This window comes from Leptonychotes weddellii, chromosome 5, assembly GCF_054177405.1.
Source record: "Leptonychotes weddellii isolate Sample4059 chromosome 5, ASM5417740v2, whole genome shotgun sequence".
Classification (NCBI taxonomy): Eukaryota; Metazoa; Chordata; class Mammalia; order Carnivora; family Phocidae; genus Leptonychotes; species Leptonychotes weddellii.
This window is the reverse complement of record NC_138373.1, coordinates 24,728,461-24,746,239: the sequence shown is the minus strand read 5'-3', so window position 1 is coordinate 24,746,239 and position 17,779 is coordinate 24,728,461. Positions and strand designations below refer to the sequence as shown.

At 44.0% G+C, this 17,779-nt stretch overlaps 2 protein-coding genes across 2 annotated transcripts in view; one reads left to right on the top strand and one right to left on the bottom strand.

Annotated features, from left to right (window-relative positions):
* NTAN1 (N-terminal asparagine amidase) overlaps positions 1-17,779 on the top strand; it is a 192,996-nt gene that overhangs the window by 20,629 nt on the left and 154,588 nt on the right. The gene's annotated exons all lie outside the window — the stretch shown is intronic.
* Positions 1-17,779, bottom strand: part of PDXDC1 (pyridoxal dependent decarboxylase domain containing 1) — a 51,141-nt gene that overhangs the window by 7,216 nt on the left and 26,146 nt on the right. Inside the window, exons 8-16 of the mRNA XM_081819976.1 lie at positions 17,441-17,519; positions 15,047-15,131; positions 14,105-14,153; positions 13,708-13,809; positions 12,717-12,842; positions 8,748-8,798; positions 3,573-3,636; positions 1,070-1,158; positions 39-144 (exon numbers count right to left, since the gene is read on the bottom strand). Of these exons, the coding sequence (XP_081676102.1) occupies positions 39-144; positions 1,070-1,158; positions 3,573-3,636; positions 8,748-8,798; positions 12,717-12,842; positions 13,708-13,809; positions 14,105-14,153; positions 15,047-15,131; positions 17,441-17,519 (751 nt within the window). The remainder of the gene's footprint in view (positions 1-38; positions 145-1,069; positions 1,159-3,572; positions 3,637-8,747; positions 8,799-12,716; positions 12,843-13,707; positions 13,810-14,104; positions 14,154-15,046; positions 15,132-17,440; positions 17,520-17,779) is intronic.

The following is a 17,779-nucleotide window of genomic DNA, read 5'->3' as shown; positions in this document are numbered from 1 at the left end:
TCCAGAACGAGGGAGGGCAACCCACGGAGACCGGTTACCTGCTGCTGTCATCAAAGGGCTGAACCGGATGCACACGCCCTCCACTTCCAGATCCATGACCGTGAGGCCACTCTCGGGCACCAGCTGTTTGAGCTGCTCTCCCAGCTGCAGGGACAAGGGCACAATGAGGAGGCTCCCCCAGGGACGGCCTCCCGGTCTTCGCACCTACCCTCACCCACTCGGCCCCAGGCCCTGGAGGCTCCCGGAGTCTTTTGATTCTCTTTGCATACTTATGGCCACTTCTTTTTAAATGGACTAAAAGTTTTACACTTTTTGTTACTAAAAAATACAACTGCAGTGTAGAAAAATCTAGGAAATACAGGTAAACCGAAAGAATAAAATAAAAATTACCCACAACACACCACTGAGAAGCGCCCACTGCTGACGTCTGACAGACCCATCCTGGGTCTCTGCGTATTTTCTATCGCCATAAAACACACCACTGTTCATGCTGGGCGGTAACCTGCAGCTTTTCACGTAAGTTAATGATGACCATTTCCTTCCTGCCCTAAACGTCCAGCTACATGGTTGATTCTGGCTGTTTTGGACGTCGCTGCACGATGGATCCTAACGGACTCACCCAAGCCGTTGGGGGCACGACGGCACGCTACACCAGGGCCGACACGGCTGTGGCGGGCACCCCGACACTGTTTACAACGTTCTTCACACAACAGTCCCGGAGGCGCGCTTTCAGCGCCGAGAGGCAGCCGGAGCCCAGCGCCCCCGGTCCCTGCTGTCCAACGGCCGGGCACTCGGGGGCTCCGGCTCATGCGCCCTCTGACGCCACCACAGCCGCTCAGTGCGGCCCCCATCCGGCCTCAGCTGCCAGGAAAGGGTCACCTGCGGGGGTCATGCTGCAAGGCCCTGCCTGATGTCACGCAGCACGGGGAGCGGTGACCCGAGGAAGAGCCCTAGAGGGAGGCCCGGTACCTCCACAGGAGCGTCCCTCCCGGGGGCTGACGTCCCAGACGTGAGCACGTGTTACCCCGTCTGGGGTGGAGAAGAAAGAGCACACGACCGCCATTCTTACCCAGCGATTCAGGGCATCACACGAGTGTCTTTCCCGGCCGACTGCCGAAGGTGCCATGTTGGGCACAGGGACGGCTTTAAGCACTGGATCTGACACCAGAACACAGAAAGGGGATTCACCTTCTAGAAACACAGCTCCACACACACCCCTCAAACCTTATTTCACTGAGCTCCCAACAGAACCCGAGAGAAGTCTCAAATATTACAGAAATTAAAATGTCTACCTCACAATAAATGGGGAAACAAAACATGGCGTATACATGCAACGTAGTGTTACTCATCTTTAAGAAGCAAGGAAATTCTCTCACAAGCTCAATATGGATGAACCCTGAGGACATTACACTAAGTGAAATAAACCAGTTACAAAGACTCATGCCGCATGACTCCATGGATATGAGGTACCCACAGGAGTCAAACTCAGAGACAGTAGGTAGATGGTGGTTGCCAGGGGCTGGGAGGGAGGACGGAAATGGGGAGTTAGTGTGTAGTGAGTATGGAGTTTCAGTTTTGCAAGATGTAAATGTTCTGGAGAGCTGTTGGACAACAATGTGGATGTATTTAACCCTACTGAACTATACACGTAAGATGGTAAACTTTTCTTTACCACAACTAAAATTTCTTGAAAATGTGTATCTTAAGCTTCCACAACTTTTTTCCTCATGAAAAAAATAATGCTTGAATATAGTCTCACAAACAGAATTCTTAATTTCATTTAAGAAGTCTTTTTTTTGGGGTCCTGGGATCAAGCCCCGCATCGGGCTCCCTGCTCAGTGGGAAGCCTGCTTCTCCCTCTGCCGCTCCCCTTGCTCGTGCTCTCCCTGACAAATAAATAAAATCTTAAAAAAAAAAAAAAAGAAGTCTTTCTTTCAAGAACTTTGAGAGGAAATGAAAGTATAACATTTTCAGTTACCAACTAGTCTATCAACCACTGCGCGAGGTAAATCAGGGAACCCAAGAGCACCCACAGTGGGCCTCACAACAGAATTATCCTCCTTTCATTCAAATGGTCTGGGTGCCTGCTTGTGCCAGGTGCTGTGCTGAGCACGTGGGTTATAAGGCACACAAGGTTTCTGGCATCCTGCTGTTTATATTCTATTGAAGAAACACTGTAAAGAAAGAAATGAAATCACCATATACTGTTGCTAGTGCCATGAAAAAAGGTAGGGCCTCTGATACAGTCGCTTTAGACAGGACAGATAGGGAAGGCCTCTCTGAGGAGGCTGGACATTATGGAGACCTGAATGGTGACAGGGAGCCAGCCAGAAGAAGAGTGAAGGGCAATGTGCTTGAGGCAAAGGGAACAGCAAGTGCAAAGGTCTTGCTCTAGGACAGTGCAGAATGTTCTAGAAACTCAGAGAAGACCAGTCTGACTAAAGCAATGATCAAGAGAAGAGGTGGCCTAAAAGGAAGTCAGAGTAAATGGCAAAGGCTAGACCCCACAGGCCTCACAAGGTACAGAGCTTGGACTTAATTCAATAGAAATAGTAAGATACTGAAGGGTCTGGGCAGCGACAGGGCACAACGGGACTCCCACGTGTATCACCACCCACTCTCCATGCAGAGAATGGTCCCGAATGGGGTGTGTATAGTACACGGAAGTGAGAGATCAGTTTGGTGGGGACCGTGGCTGTCCAGGTGAGAAAAACCTGGACTAGGACAGGGGCAATTGGGACATCCTTTAAAAATAGCCTCAGGTTATTCCCAATCTCAACTGCCAATGTCTTTACTGTATGTTTACATAGTATTTTAAATTACTTAAAAAAATATGGGGCGCCTGGGTGGCTCAGTTGGTTAAGTGACTGCCTTCAGCTCAGGTCATGATCCTGGAGTCCCGGGATCGAGTCCCGCATCGGGCTCCCTGCTCGGCAGGGAGTCTGCTTCTCCCTCTGACCCTCCCCCCTCTCATGCTCTCTCTCTATCTCATTCTCTCTCAAATGAATAAATAAAATCTTTAAAAAAAAAAAAAATAAATAAAAATAAATTACTTAAAAAAATAAACTGTGATAAGCACAAAAAAATAAAAGAGAGATTTGGGGGCCCTAACTCAGATACTCTGATTCACTAGGTTGTATATACATATGTATCCAGATCTCTCTTTTCAAGGGACTCTTACCCATTCATTCTAGCACTAGTCCAGGGACTGGCATTTGGAAACCACTGGTTTGATCGCAGGAAACTATCAGTAAAATGCTAAGGCATTTAGGCCGGGAGTTTTTGTGAAAATTTTTATAAAATTTTTTTTTTTTTTTTTTTGAGAGAGCAAACATGCACAAGAGCGGGGGTGGGGAGGGACAGAAGGAGAGGGAGAGAATCTTAAGCAGCTCTACACCCAGGGTGGAGATCATGACCTGAGCCAAAATCAGGCTGAAAATTATTAACATTTTCTGAAACGATGACTGAAGATTTTAGCAGTCAAAATATTTTAGACTATATCTGTTGAAATGGTTTAAAATTCAAAGCCCTTAAACACAAGTACAAAAATAACTCTTTTTAGAATCCCTTACCTGAGCCTGGTAATTCCTGGAAAAACCTGAACACCACTACTGGAGAGCTGAGCTCATCTTCCACCTGAAAAATCAATCTGATATTACCAAGTAACATTAAACCCCAACACCTGCAAAATAAAACAGTGAGTTTGGAAAAACAGGCTAGAGATAAGCATATTTTCTTAATAAACACGTAAAACTCAAAGGTTAATTTCACTTGCTACAGAAACAACAATCAAGGGTTTAGTAAAATTCCTAGAAATAATTCTAAGCTGGTTCTAAGAATACACTGCTGAATTAGAACATCTGACACTGGCACGCTGAAATTAAAGCAGGAGGAAACTATAATGATAATAAACGTAAGTGTGCCATTAAAGATCAAAGGAGGCAAGGAAAAAGTATAACCAGAATCAGTGTTGGGAGAGCTGAAGCTTTCAAGAATCTAGAAATTATGCTAACTCAAGCCGGACTGACTGCAACTTTTTTTAAGATTTTAGAGAGAAAGCCGGGGGGGGGGGGTGTTGGGGAAGTGGGGAGAATATACTCCATGCCCAGCGTGGAGCCCGACATGGGGCTTGATCTCAACGACTCTTGAGATCATGACCTGAGCCAAAACCAAGAGTTGGGACACTTAACCGACTGAGCCACCCAGGTGCCCCTGACTGCAACATATTTTATATTCACAGACATAGTATTCTCACTTTGTAAAACTCTCAGAACAGGATGTAAGTCCTGCTGGCAAGAAGATAAACACAGTCTAGAGCTTCTGAAGCTTCATATTTTCTCAATCACTGAAATGGTCCTTATATTCGGGACAGGGGTCAGATGACTAACTTCATTAATGGATTTCATTACAGACAAAAACATTCACTGCATTAAGATAAGCCAGCATGAAGTTCATGCTCACCATTGAACAAACACACAGCTGGCCCTCAGCTCCACCACAGGGTCAGGATACAAAGGGAACAGCAATGCCCTTGACAGAATATGACACACAGGGACAGAGGATCTCTGAGCATTCAACAATTCTAGTCATAAAACCTATTTTCCAGGGCGCCTGGGTGGCTCAGTCGGTTAAGCGTCTGCCTTTGGATGTGATTCAGATCAAGCAAGATGTGTATCCAATCTACCAACTTACTGAGCTGATTCCTGTGCTCACCTATCATCTCCTCTGACTTTCACATAAACAAATAAATCTATTAATACTTTTAAAGCTGGAGGGGCTTAATATCTAAATAGAATAGAGTAAACCCAAGAAGGAAACAGAAACAAAAGCAACAAAATTCTATAGCCATTCCCCCATCCTCACTTAGGATAAGTCAGGATGATTTGAGTGCCGAGATTTCTATATATAGTTTAATATAGTCTTTGGTTTCCTATTTCTTTGAGCTTGGTGGTCTCAAATGTCAGTGTATGAGAAATACTGTCCAGGGTTATGTACACAGAATTCTGCTTCTAGCACATGGCAGACTGAAATGCTGGATTAAATATCCTGATAACCAAAAAACCTTTTAAACCACGGCGAGGCTCACAAAAACAGTAAATCTAGAAAGAAGAGAAAGCAAAGAATATTGTTGGCTGAGCAGAGGTTGGAGGGAGGGGAGCAGGTACGGGAACCTGGCTTTAACATCCAGAGTCTTCAGGCCCATGTGCGGATGGCAGTAAAGGGCACATAAATCCGGGACCCTTGAAGGATGCTCCAGGTGAAAAGAGGGAGAGAAAAACTCCACCCGCTGACCAGCAAGAGGGTTTACCGCCACTTGAGGCTATGTCTACAGAGGGAGAAAAAAATCCTCTCATGAGAGCAAAGCATCAGGTAGGTGTGCACCACAGAGGCCTTGATGTCCCATGTGGCGCAAGAGTCCTGGAGCTGTGGAACTGACGGACAGACCTGGGCCAGTCACACAGGCAAAAACATCTAGTTCTCAGTGACAAGTTATGACACACCCACACAGGCAGGAGTCGGCAGACACCGTCCAGGGGTGATCCAAGAACTGAAATAATAAAGCAACAATCAGAAATTCAGAAATAGACGGTAGCAACCATGCTCAAATAGAAAAATGAAGACCAGGAACAATTAAAAAAAAAAAGATGACTGAAAAGGAGGCACCGACTTGAATAAGAACTAGAAAGAATATGCTGGAAGGCAGAAGAAGTCATGGAAAGTAAAAGCCCAGCGAATGGCTGACGCAGATGCCAGGCAGCTCAGGAGCAAAGAAAGGCCTGGCGAAGCTCGTGAGGCAGCGGCAAAGAGGCGGCGCTGGGACGTGTCAGAGGGGCGCATGGCACACGGAGCGGCGAGGTTCACTACGCTGCCAACTCAAGGTCCAGAGGTAAGACCGGAGAAAGAGGTCATATTTGCAAAAACAAACTTGACAGAATTGATCAGGGAAAAAAAAAAAAAAGAACCCTCAAGTTTAATAAGCACAAGTCCCAAGCAGGAGTTTTAGAAAATCTGAGGATTTTCGACCACAGTCGAAGGAGCAGGACCCTAAGGACGGAGACGATCTTAAAGGCCAGCAGAGACGTAAACGGTGCATGGGGGCATTCTGCGGTTTTCAGGGGTAAGGGTGAAATATTAGACTCCCCCCCGTAGGTGCCAAGGTTAGAACGAGGCCCATGGGCCCAGGAGAGGCAGGCAGGCAGCCCACGACTCGGCTGCTGGGAAGACGGGCACCGGCCCACGGACCCAGCAGCTGCCCCAGGCCTCCCGGCAGCAGGAAGAGACCCTGGGCTGCTGAGCCCGGGAAGCACGTCTGTGCTGCAGACACAGCTCATCTCCAACGCCCTGGCTTCAAGTCCTGGCCCCGCCGCCTACTATGATGGGACTCGGGACACGTGACCACAGCGAAGAGAGATGAAGTAACATCACTCCACCGCAGTGACGTCCCGTGAGGACTCAATGACTGGGGATCTGTGGGAACACCATACGAAAACTGTGGCAAGAGCAAAAGCCATTTAATAATGACCAGGATTTTGTGATGCCCTACAATCTTCACTTTGCTTTTTCATACATTATCTGATCTGCCCTTTGTAACAAGTCCCTGAAGCAGGACAAATACTAAGTTCTCCTGAAAACTGACCGGGGACAGAATGGCCCACTGGTTCAGAACACAGGCCAGCTCTACCGCGTCCTACAGCCACGTGGCCCAAGCAAATCACTGAACTGCTCTGGGCCTGCTTCCTCACCAGGAAGGAGGAGACAGCCACTGCGACCAACTCACAGATAGATTTATTCATTCACACTTAAATGCCTACTCTAGGCCAAATAATAAACTTGGCACACTATGAAAAAACCAAAAGACAAAAGTCCCTGCCTTTACAAAGCTTCTACAAAGAAAAACAGACAAGGAACACACACACGGTCTCAAGTAGTAAGAACTGCAATGAAGGACACACCCAGGGAACAGAGTGATGGACAGTGGCAAGGCTGGCTCACATAGGACAGCCAGGCAAGGCGTCTCTGAAGACATATTTGGTGGGGGTTTTTTTTGTTTTTTGTTTTTTTTTAAGATTTATTTATTTATTTGAGAGAGACCGTGTGAGTGAGCAGGGGAGGGGCAGAGGGAGAGGAAGAGAGAGAATCCTCAAGCAGACTTCCTGCTGAGCAGGGAGCCCGATGCGGGGCTTGATCCCAGGACCCTGAGATCATGACCTGAGCTGAAATCAAAAGTCGGATGCTCAACCGACTGAGCCACCCAGGCGCCCCTGAAGACATGATATTTGAACTAAGATCTGAAGGGTAAGAAACGAGTCTTGAAAAGAATGGAAAGGAACAGTGCTTCCAGCTAGAAGGAAGAGCACACACGCAGGGGACTATGGTGAGGGGTAAATGAGAGAACCCCCGTGCTCAGCACTGTGCACGGCACACGGCATGCATCTCACACCCAGCAGCTGTGATGAGGCCTGTTACCGAAGCCTCAGTGCTGCACGGGGTTGGCCGGTGGTTGTACCTTTCCCGAGAAAAGCATCCACTGGAGGGAGGGATGGAGCAGGGTTCCCTGGCCTTAAACAGATGCCCCAAACCCACTGGTGATTAACCAGCACCAGCAGAATCTCCCAGCTTGGAGGAGGAGGGAGAGAGGATATGAGAGCCTGAGTGGGCTCAGCAAGGGAGGGACAGAAAGTCCACTGGCCCAGCACTGCCTTGATTCCTGCCATCTTGCTCATGCTAGTCCATAGTCTGGGCTTCTCTGTTTACTAAAGGAGTCCAACCAACATACCTTCACTGACAACTGAGCTCACAGGCTTAGGCAGTTAAGAGAATGACTCAATGTCACAGGGCCGCGGTGATATGGCTGAAATGAGAACCCAGGTCTCCTGACTTAACATGCATCCCTCTGCTTCTCCAATGGGCCACTCTCCTCTTCCAAACTAGAACTTGGGTCATCTCAGGTCAACTGAATAGGCTCCAAGCTCCTACTCTGAAGGCAACGCCGAGCAGCCCCCCTCTCAGGCACTTAAAGCAAACTGTGTACTAAAATGGAAATAAACACTATTAACTTGAACCCCAAATTAACTCACGTATTAGTTTTGCACTTAACTGGGTCCTGCAGCACCCAGTGACCCTGTTTAAATTAGAATCTGACCTATATTTTCTGAAATTCTAAAATACAATGAAGCAAAACATGAAAACATTCAAGCCTGAACTGATACTTGGTTATTAGCCCTGCTAAATCCTCATCTCCTTGTCTGGTAATTACCCCTAGACAGCACTCTCCGATAGAGTTTGGCATCTTTTAGGGAGATACCAGGGGAAGACAAGAGCAAGGTCACGTGCTTATCTTTTCCTTACTCCTCACTCTGTGCAAATGAAAACTCTAGTGTCAGAAGATTTCAGAAAAAGTCATCCAAAACATTGTGAGAGACAAAATGACTTTTCATATCAGGAAGATGGGTGTTTTAAAATCACTGGTCAGGTGGTCAACAGTGTTTGTGCATTTCTAAATTTTAACAGAATAAAACTACAAATGATTATATGAAAAGCACCAAAGGGGTTCAGCAAATGGTACAAATTTCTGGGGTTTGTGCTTTCTGTAGAGTTAGGTCATCAGGATGTGCATGATTCTCTTCCAAAGAATGTGGGTTTTACTAGAATTGTCACAATTACACTGAAATGCATCAAATCTGGAGATCATTCTAACTTGAACTTAAGCTATTTACTTCAAAAACAGATCAAATTATATACCGTACCAAGATTTTGATGTGGTTCACTTTCTTCAGACTTTCTTGTAACCGTTGACTCTGCAAAAGACAAACAACAGCTTATAATTACCATAATTTCATTAAATTATATGTATTTAATAATTACTTATTATAATTTCCCTAGATTAACATAACATATTAAGAAATGGTTTTTAGGAGGGTCTTTGCAGGCCTGAAAACAAGGATCTCAGGCAGATAAAGCCATTTGTCACTTGGTGGCTCCTGAGGTAGGCTGCCAATTCTTGCTTTTCAACGACTGCAAACATTCCCCGATCTTTCAGTTGCAAGTTACATGCAGTGCTTCCAGAAAGGCTTTTTCTAATAAGACATATGTGAATTTGTCATATTAGCAACATAAGTCATTCATTCTTTCAAAACCTACTCAGTACACAAATGCAAAAACAAACTACTATACCAAACTAAAAAGCTTCCGCACAGCAAAGGAAACCACCATCAAAATGAAAAGTCAGTCTACTGAATGGGAGGAGATATCTGCAAACAATTTACCTGACAAGGAGTTAATGTCCAAAATATATACAACTCCTACAACTCAAGAGCAAAAAACCAAAATCTGATTTAACAATGAGAAGATCTGAATAGAGATTTTTTTTCCAAAGAGGACATCCAAATGGCCAAGAGACACATGAAGAGATGCTCGGTATCACTCATCATCCGGCAAATGCAAATCAAAACCACAATGAGATATCACCTCACACCTGTCAGAATGGCTAGTATCAAAGAGAAAAGAAATAACAAACGTGGGCAAGAATGTGGAGAAAAGGGAACCCCGGAGCACTATTGGTAGGAAAGCAAACTGGCATAGCCCCTATGGAAAGAGTATGGAGGTTCCTCAAAAATTTAAAAATAGAACCACCTTATGATTCAGCAATTCCACTTCTGGGTATTTATCCAAACAAAGCAAAAACACCAATTTGAAAAGATATCTGCACCCCCTCCCCCATGTTCACTACAGCATTATTTACAATAGCCAAGACGTAGAAACAACCTGAGTGTCCATCAATGGATGGATGAATAAAGAAAACGTCGTATGTAATATACGTACACAAGGAAGCATGATTCACCATAAAAAAGAATGAAATCTTGCCATTTGTGACAACATGAATGGACCTTCAGGACATTATGCTAAGTGAAATAATTCAGAAAGAGAAAGACAAATAGTGTATGATATCACTTATATGTGGAATCTAAAACAAAACAAAAAACCCCACAGGCTCATAAATTCAGAGAACAGACTGGTGGCTGCCAGAGGCAGGGGGTGGGAAGTGGGGCAAATAGGTAAAGGTGGCTTAAAGATACAAATTTCCAGTTGTAAAATAAGTAAGTCACAGGGATGTCATGTTCAGCGTGGTGACTATAGTTCATAACACTATATTGCATATCTGAAAATTGCTAAGAGTAAATCTTAAAAGTCCTCATCAGAAGAGAAAATAATTCTGTAACAGTGTATGGTGACATGTGTTAACTGGACTTGTAACTGTGGTGATTATTTCCCAATATACACAACTATTGACTCATCATGTTGTACACCCGAAACTGATATAATGTTATATGCCAATTATAGCTCAAAAAACCCCACAGAACTACTGAGTGCAAATGTGCGCAAGACACAGAACCTGATACTGGGGAAGGAAGAGCAAAGATAAATGAGGAGCTGTTCAGAGCACAGGGTCTGGAATAAGCACATCTGAGTTCAAAATCTCACCTGTGGGACAAGGATTAAGTCCATCTGCCACTTACTAGCTATGACCTTGGACACCTTATTCAGCCTCTCTGCGCTTCAGGTCCCTCGATGATAAAATGAGGAGAGTAGCTATCTGACAGGGTGGTTGTGTCAGGTGCCTAGAAACAGTCTCCAGAACACCGTGTGCATCACGTCTGTGTGATGACCTACCTACTGCCTCATCGTTCTATAGTCGTTGTTGTTGTTTTTAAAGATTTTATTTATTTGACAGAGACACAGCAAAAGAGGGAACATAAGCAGGGGGAGTGGGAGAGGGAGAAGCAGGCTTCCTGCGGAGCAGGAGCCCGATGCGGGGCTCGATCCCAGGACCCTGGGATCATGACCTGAGCCGAAGGCAGACGCCCAACAACTGAGCCACCCAGGTGCCCCTCATCGTTCTATTGTTATCTCAATCCGAGGTCTCTCATTATTGATGTGGGGATAAAAGAGCCTCTACGTTATGGGTTTGGGGTTCATTCATTCTGCAGTTATTTACTGAGTGTCAGACACTGGAAAACCCCTCATGAAAACTACTTCTTAGTATGCTGCTACCAGTGGACTTCATATCCTAGGAAGTGCAAATGAAACCGTGCATGCACAGTGCGTGGCATAGTGCTTTGCACTGAGTAAATGCTCACTAACTGCTTCCCAGGAAGATGAGGAGAACAATGATGATGAGGATGATGGGAGGAAGCAGAGGAGGAGGATACAGATTTCTGCCTCCACAGATGGACTAGGAGGCATGAACATACAGATGACCACACGTACTACATTCCCCGGCAGTTTCCCACATGCTGGGAGCAGCGCGGAGTCAGCGACAGGCCATCAGACGTGGTCAGCAGTCCTGTGACCAGCTACAGTGTTTGCTTGCAGGAAGACAGAGCTGCAGTGACCTCCAGAGTTTGGTAGTTAACGTCTCATTATTTTCCTGTGCTCTGTAAGCCAAAGGGAATTGCAGAGCCCTCCCCTGATGCCCAGACCTTCCCCAAAGTGACTAAGTTACCATGGCAATAAAGGCCTCCCCTTCTGAACAACCAAACCTCAAAACGTGAGCTGACAGCCCAGTGACAGAATTTTTTTAAAGATGTGCTTTTGTAAACCTAATGAACACAAATCTTGAAATTATCTCATGTAAAAATCAAACTACTTCATTTACAGCATTTCTGCTGCATGAGAAAGGAGTCTCAGGATGAACGATCCTGACATTACAAACCCAAAGACAGCTGCTACGGTGACACAAGATACGAATTTCCCCTAAACATAAAAATGACACGTGAGGAAGTACTGATTCCACAGAACACATTTAAAACAAAGATTTATTTTTAAATCCATCTGCATGTGATCAAGCACTACTGTGAGAGCCTCACACGTATGCGCTCATTCAGTCCTCCTAACAATCTCTTATTACATCACCCCCGTCTACCACGTAAGCCAACAGACTTAGAGAGGAGTCGGCAAGCTTTCAGACTCAGCTCAAACTGCATAAACATGACTTTCTTTGCTTTCTAAACTAGAGCATAATGACACATTTTCACAAGAACGCCTCATACAGAAGGAGAATTATAGAACTGTCCCTAGAGCCTTGCCATTTGGGAGCCCAAGCCAGCTGGTATTAAAAATACGCAGCCCATCCATCATCAACCCCCAGTGGCCATATTTCCTTCCCCCTCAAGAGAGAGCCAGTCAGGGGCCACATTTACCTCCCGCCCCCTTTTGCTTCTTTCACTCCTTGGCTCTCATCTTGTGACTTCTTTTCTCATCCTATGCTGACATGGGCATTCATCTAATCTCATTTCATGTGGCCACAATTGTTGGGACACCCCAGCAGTCCCTCCCAGAACTCCACACAGGAAATGTACGCATGCAATCTGCTTGCTTATGAGAAGCCAAATCCAGACAAGAAGGTCATGGATGGTGGGTGAGGCAATGAGGCAATTTTCCGTCGCTGCTTTTGCCACAGAGTACTGGTGGCTCATTTATTTACTATTTTTATTTTTGTAAAGATTATTTATTTGACAGAGAGAGACACAGCCTGAGAGGGAACACAAGCAGGGGGACTGGGAGAGGGAGAAGCAGACTCCCAGCTGAGCAAGGAGCCCGATGCGGGGCTCTATCCCAGGACCCTGGGATCATGACCTGAGCCGAAGGCAGACACTTAACGACTGAGCCACCCAGGCGCCCCTGGTGGCTCATTTAAACTTGAGGTTTCTACTCACCAGTTGGCAGGCATGCTTAATCCTCTCCACAATCCCATCGAGGCCCAAGTACTGTAAAGACAACCACAGTGGCAGGGCACGGAGTTTGTCTGCTGGCTTGTTTGATGTAAGACCGGCAACTAAAGTCTAAAAAAAGCCAATATGGTTTTAGCGATCAAAACCAGTGAAGACACACAGCAGAATTATCTAGTTACCATTTTCCTCTGCACTTAGTATGGTTCAGATGCTATGCCAGGCACTTGGCTTGCCTTATTCATCTGACCATCTAACGGCCCCATGAGGCAAGTATTCTAGACAACCTAGGTCAGAGAACTTGCTTTCAAGGGCTCACGGCTCAGGTGTGGCAAAGCCAGGATGAGAATCCAGATGGGTCGTGTCCCAGAGCCAGAACTCTCAGGCACTCAGGAGGAAGCCCCTTCCAAGGCTGTTCTGAGTATCCTCAAACACCTGGCCATTATCGACTGAGCAACACATTAACTGTTTTAGTAAGAATCACTTAAAGCTTATTTTGCATAGGCCTATCACTAACTGATCTACTCTTAAGAACCACTTCTTAGAAAAAATATGTTACAACCTTCTAGACAATGGGGATCAAGAGCTTTAACTACTTTTAATAGTAATGTCACTTCAGGGGACATATTCTAAGGACATAATTTGAAATACAGAAAGATACTCATTATTTTAGTAACAAAATTTTGAAAACATCCTAAAAGTTGACAAACAGAGAATGATTAAATTGCAGTATTTAAGTAACAGAATATTACGCAGTCATAATGTCATAAGAAGTTCCTCATACACATGGGGGCCTATGAGGAGAATAAATAGAAAAAACGTATACAGTACTGTTTCACTTACGTCAGAAACATTTTTTTGATAAAAAGAGTCACAGAAGTGGCATTAAGGAAACTTTCTACTTTTTCCCTATTTTGCTCCCAGACTTGCTAATGATTATTAGCCACTCCCCAGTCCCTCCCAGTGAGAGTGAGCTTACCAAGGCAGGATCGTCGTGTTTATAAAGGGTGACTGCAGGGACAGCCGGCAAACCCAGCCATGGACCCAGAGTCAGTGTCATGCTGTCACATTTGGTTGCAGCCTACCAGAGAGAAAACAACTTTTTGTTACAGACCATCAGAATACACTAAACCCAACACCCTCCTCCATCCATAAAAACATGAAAAGCCATCAGGGATTGTTTTTGTTTTTTTTAAAGTAGGCTCATGCCCAGCACAGAGCCCAACATGAGGCTTGAACCCACGACCCTGAGATCAAGACTGGAGCCAAAATCAAGAGTTGGATGCTTAACCAACTGAGCCACCCAGGCGCCTCGGGGATTAAGTGATTTTAAATTCCTTCTTAAAAACACAGTATTTAGTAAATCAATCACATACCAGAACTGATGAGGAGACATAACCTAGAGCCAAGGTTGCCAGATTCACACTGGGAAAAAAACACAAATTATTTACTGCTGCTTATTCACTAAGTTTATACTTAAAAAAAAAAAAAAAAAAAAAGGCTGTGTTGTTTTAAGCCGACATTTAAATGTCTCTCAGCCGGGTTATAAGTGCTTATATTAACAGAAAATGCGGCATATACCAATTTCAGCAAAACCCTGAAAATGCGCTTTAATTAAATGTGTTTCAGGGGATGTCACCTACTGATGTAATGTAATGGGTGTCTTGTTTTATCTTTCATATAAAAGATTTTCTAGTCATCAACTCTTTCCCAGAGGGACAAAATAACCCAGCTCCTATGGCGTGCTGGTGATGGATTCCTGGAGCTGCCCCGTATCCTCCCCTAAGCCCTTCTGGGAAACCACCCCAATCTCGTCCATCAGACCACAGCTTTGGGTGGAGGGGACACCTGCTCCAGAGGTGGGCAAATCACCGAAACTACGGAAGTGTTACATTTCCCTCGCCATGGTGATGGGCTCAGTAGGAGGCTTTTGTTGGGACTTGTGACCCTCAGAACACAAACCTGGAAAGCAAGCTGGAGCCACTGCAACTACTTTGCACCAAAATAGGAAAGTCTATCTATAGATGGAGGCACCATAGAGGAAATTAGGCCAAGTGACTGGGGGAGAGGGTGGGGAGAGGAAGATGCTGAGCCCTGGCTGATGCTGTGCCTAAAATAATCCTAACACATCTTTTTAGTTACGTGAGCCAGTAAAATCTCTTCTCGCTCACGCCACTTTGGGCCATTTTGTTACCTTTACCATAGAACCCAATGAGCCCTTAGAGACAAACGTTACAACAAAATAAGAGCCTGGATGCCCACTCTTAATGAGCACTGTGTGCAGGCCCAGCACGGAGCCAACCTCACCCTCCACTCACCCCTCCACGTGAAGCCATATGCCATACTGCTCACAGAGTTCTTTCAAACGTCCAATCTTATCTGTGTGCCCTACTGCCGCAGTTCCTAGGATAAAACACACAAAAAAGGATACTAAAAGCAACAAATACTTTGAGTCTTTACAGCATGATAAAAGCTTTTAAATACGTTATCTCTAAGAAGGAAGTAACATTCTACCTGTTTTACTGAGATTTTCTATGTGAACTGGCTTAAAATCAACTTTTACAAGTTGGTAATTCAAATTCTTAAGTGTGCATATTCTCCATTTTATGTACGTATGTAACAAGCAAGCTTGTTAATACTGTTACTTAAAACCTCTATATGTTTTCCTATATACTTGATGTTCTTTCAGGAGAAATATATTCAAGTCTCTCACTAAGATGGTGGGTTTGTCAACTTATACTTGTATTTTATCAATTTTTCCTCAGGTTTTCCTTTATATTTTTCAGTTACGTTCATCAGCATCCTTAACTACTATGTCTTAGTGGATTATATGAATTTATATAATTAGTGTGGAGTCTACTTATCTCACACTAACATGGCTACAGTACTTTCGTTCTGTCACTATGTGCCCAAGATACCCTTTTCCACACTTGCTTTTTGTCATTTTCTGGGTTTTTATTTAGGTATGTCTATTATAAGTGTACATAGATAAATTTGCAGGGTTTTTTTTTTTTTTTTTTTTTTTTTTAATTTTTATCAGTTTATTGCAGGGTTTTTTTTTTTAACCCAATACGAGAGGTTCTTTGTTTTAATATGCTGAAGTCAGTTTAAATATACTGAATGCTTTAACCTGTCCCCTTGATGAATCTGTTTACACTACAGGTTGGGTAGGCGGCTCCCTCTTCACAGAGCATGAGTAAAACGGAACTCGTGCATTCTCCCGACCATCCTAAACTTCCAGTTAACAGAATCCCACCTGATAAGGTTGCATACCCTCACCAACTGCCAACAAACACAACAAATGCAAGTGGTTCCTTTGCAGGGTTTAGGTCAATAAATCATTCATAACGGATTTTTGTATACAGAGTGAGATAAGGGTTAAGGTTCAATTTTTTTTTCCCATGTGGATATCCGCCAGTTCCAAGACCACTGGTGGAAAAGACCCACTTTTCTTCCCTTGAAATACCTTGGCATCTTTGTAACAAGTCAAGTGACCCTATACATGTGAGTCTATTTCTAAACTCTACTGTCTTCAATTAATCCCACAGTGTCCTGTGGGACAACTTTATATTAAGTCTAAAAGCCAGATAGCCTAAGGCTTTGAATTTTGTTCTTTTTCATAATTATTTGGCTATCCGTCATATCCTCTGTATTTCCATATAAATTTTAAAATCAGCTTATCAGCTTCTGTAAGAAATTGTAGCCTGCTGAAATTTTGATAGGGGCTGATTAATTTGGGGAAATTAGACTTCATAATATTGAGTCTTTCCACAGGTACATATCCTGTATCATTCCATTCATTTGGGTTTTCTTGAATTTCTCTCAGCAATATTTATAGTTTTCAGTGTACAAATCTTGCATATATTTTGTTAAATTTATCCATAAAGTTTTCATTTTTTTGATGCTATTATGAATGGCATTTTTAATTCAATTTCAATGGTTCATTGCTGGTATACAGAAATCCTGCAACCCTTGATCAATTTGCTTATTGTTCTAATGGCTTTTCTGTAGTTTCCTTAGGACTTTCTATCTAGATAATCAGGCCATCTGCAAGTAAAGACAGTTAATTCTTTCTAGTATGTGTGTCATGTCATTATTTTTCTTGCCTTACGCACTGTCTGGAGCTCCAAGTACAATGCTGAATACGATGAGGGAAGCACAGCAGAAAGTGGCTGCTGAACTGCCATGCTCAGGGTGCACATTTAAGTATGACATTTTATTTATTTATTTATTTTTTAAAGATTTTATTTATTTATTTGACAGAGAAAGACACAGCGAGAGAGGGAACACAAGCAGGGGGAGTGGGAGAGGGAGAAGCAGACTCCCCGCCGAGCAGGGAGCCCGATGTGGGACTCGATCCCGGGACTCCAGGATCATGACCTGAGCCGAAGGCAGTCGCTTAACCAACTGAGCCACCCAGGCGCCCTTAAGTATGACATTTTAAAATTCAATTTAGAAAGGAGGCACACAAAAGAGAGAAGCACTTACAACCTAAATGAGAAAGGACACACATCAACAAAATAACTCCCCAAACAAACCAACAATTAAAGGGAATCTAAGGAGCTAAGTGTAGTATTGTAATTCTCACCACGATGCTGACATAAACCACCTTAAACATGTGGTGCACAAACATTTTAGACTTTTTTTTTAGGCTAAGTACCTAGTCTTTCTCTCATATGTCTAAAATGCGAGATTCAGTTCATAATACCTACCAGCATTTGCTACAAGCAAAAGGGGCAGTTTTCCGCGTTCTATATCATCTTTAATCAGCTTCTCCAGGAAGGCAACATCCTAGATGAAAAGGCAAACCACAAAAACATGAAGCAACTAGCATAAAAGCTATACAATAAAAAATCAGAACTTTCAAAAGAAGCAGATGACTCTCAAAATTAATCATGCAAATCAGTAAATCAGTTCTTTTCTTTTCTTTTTTTTTTTAAAATAGGCTCCACACACAGTGTGGAGCCCAACACGGGGCTTGAACTCATGACCCTGAGATCAAGACCTGAGCTGAGATCAAAAGTCGGATGCTTAACCAGTTGAGCCATCCA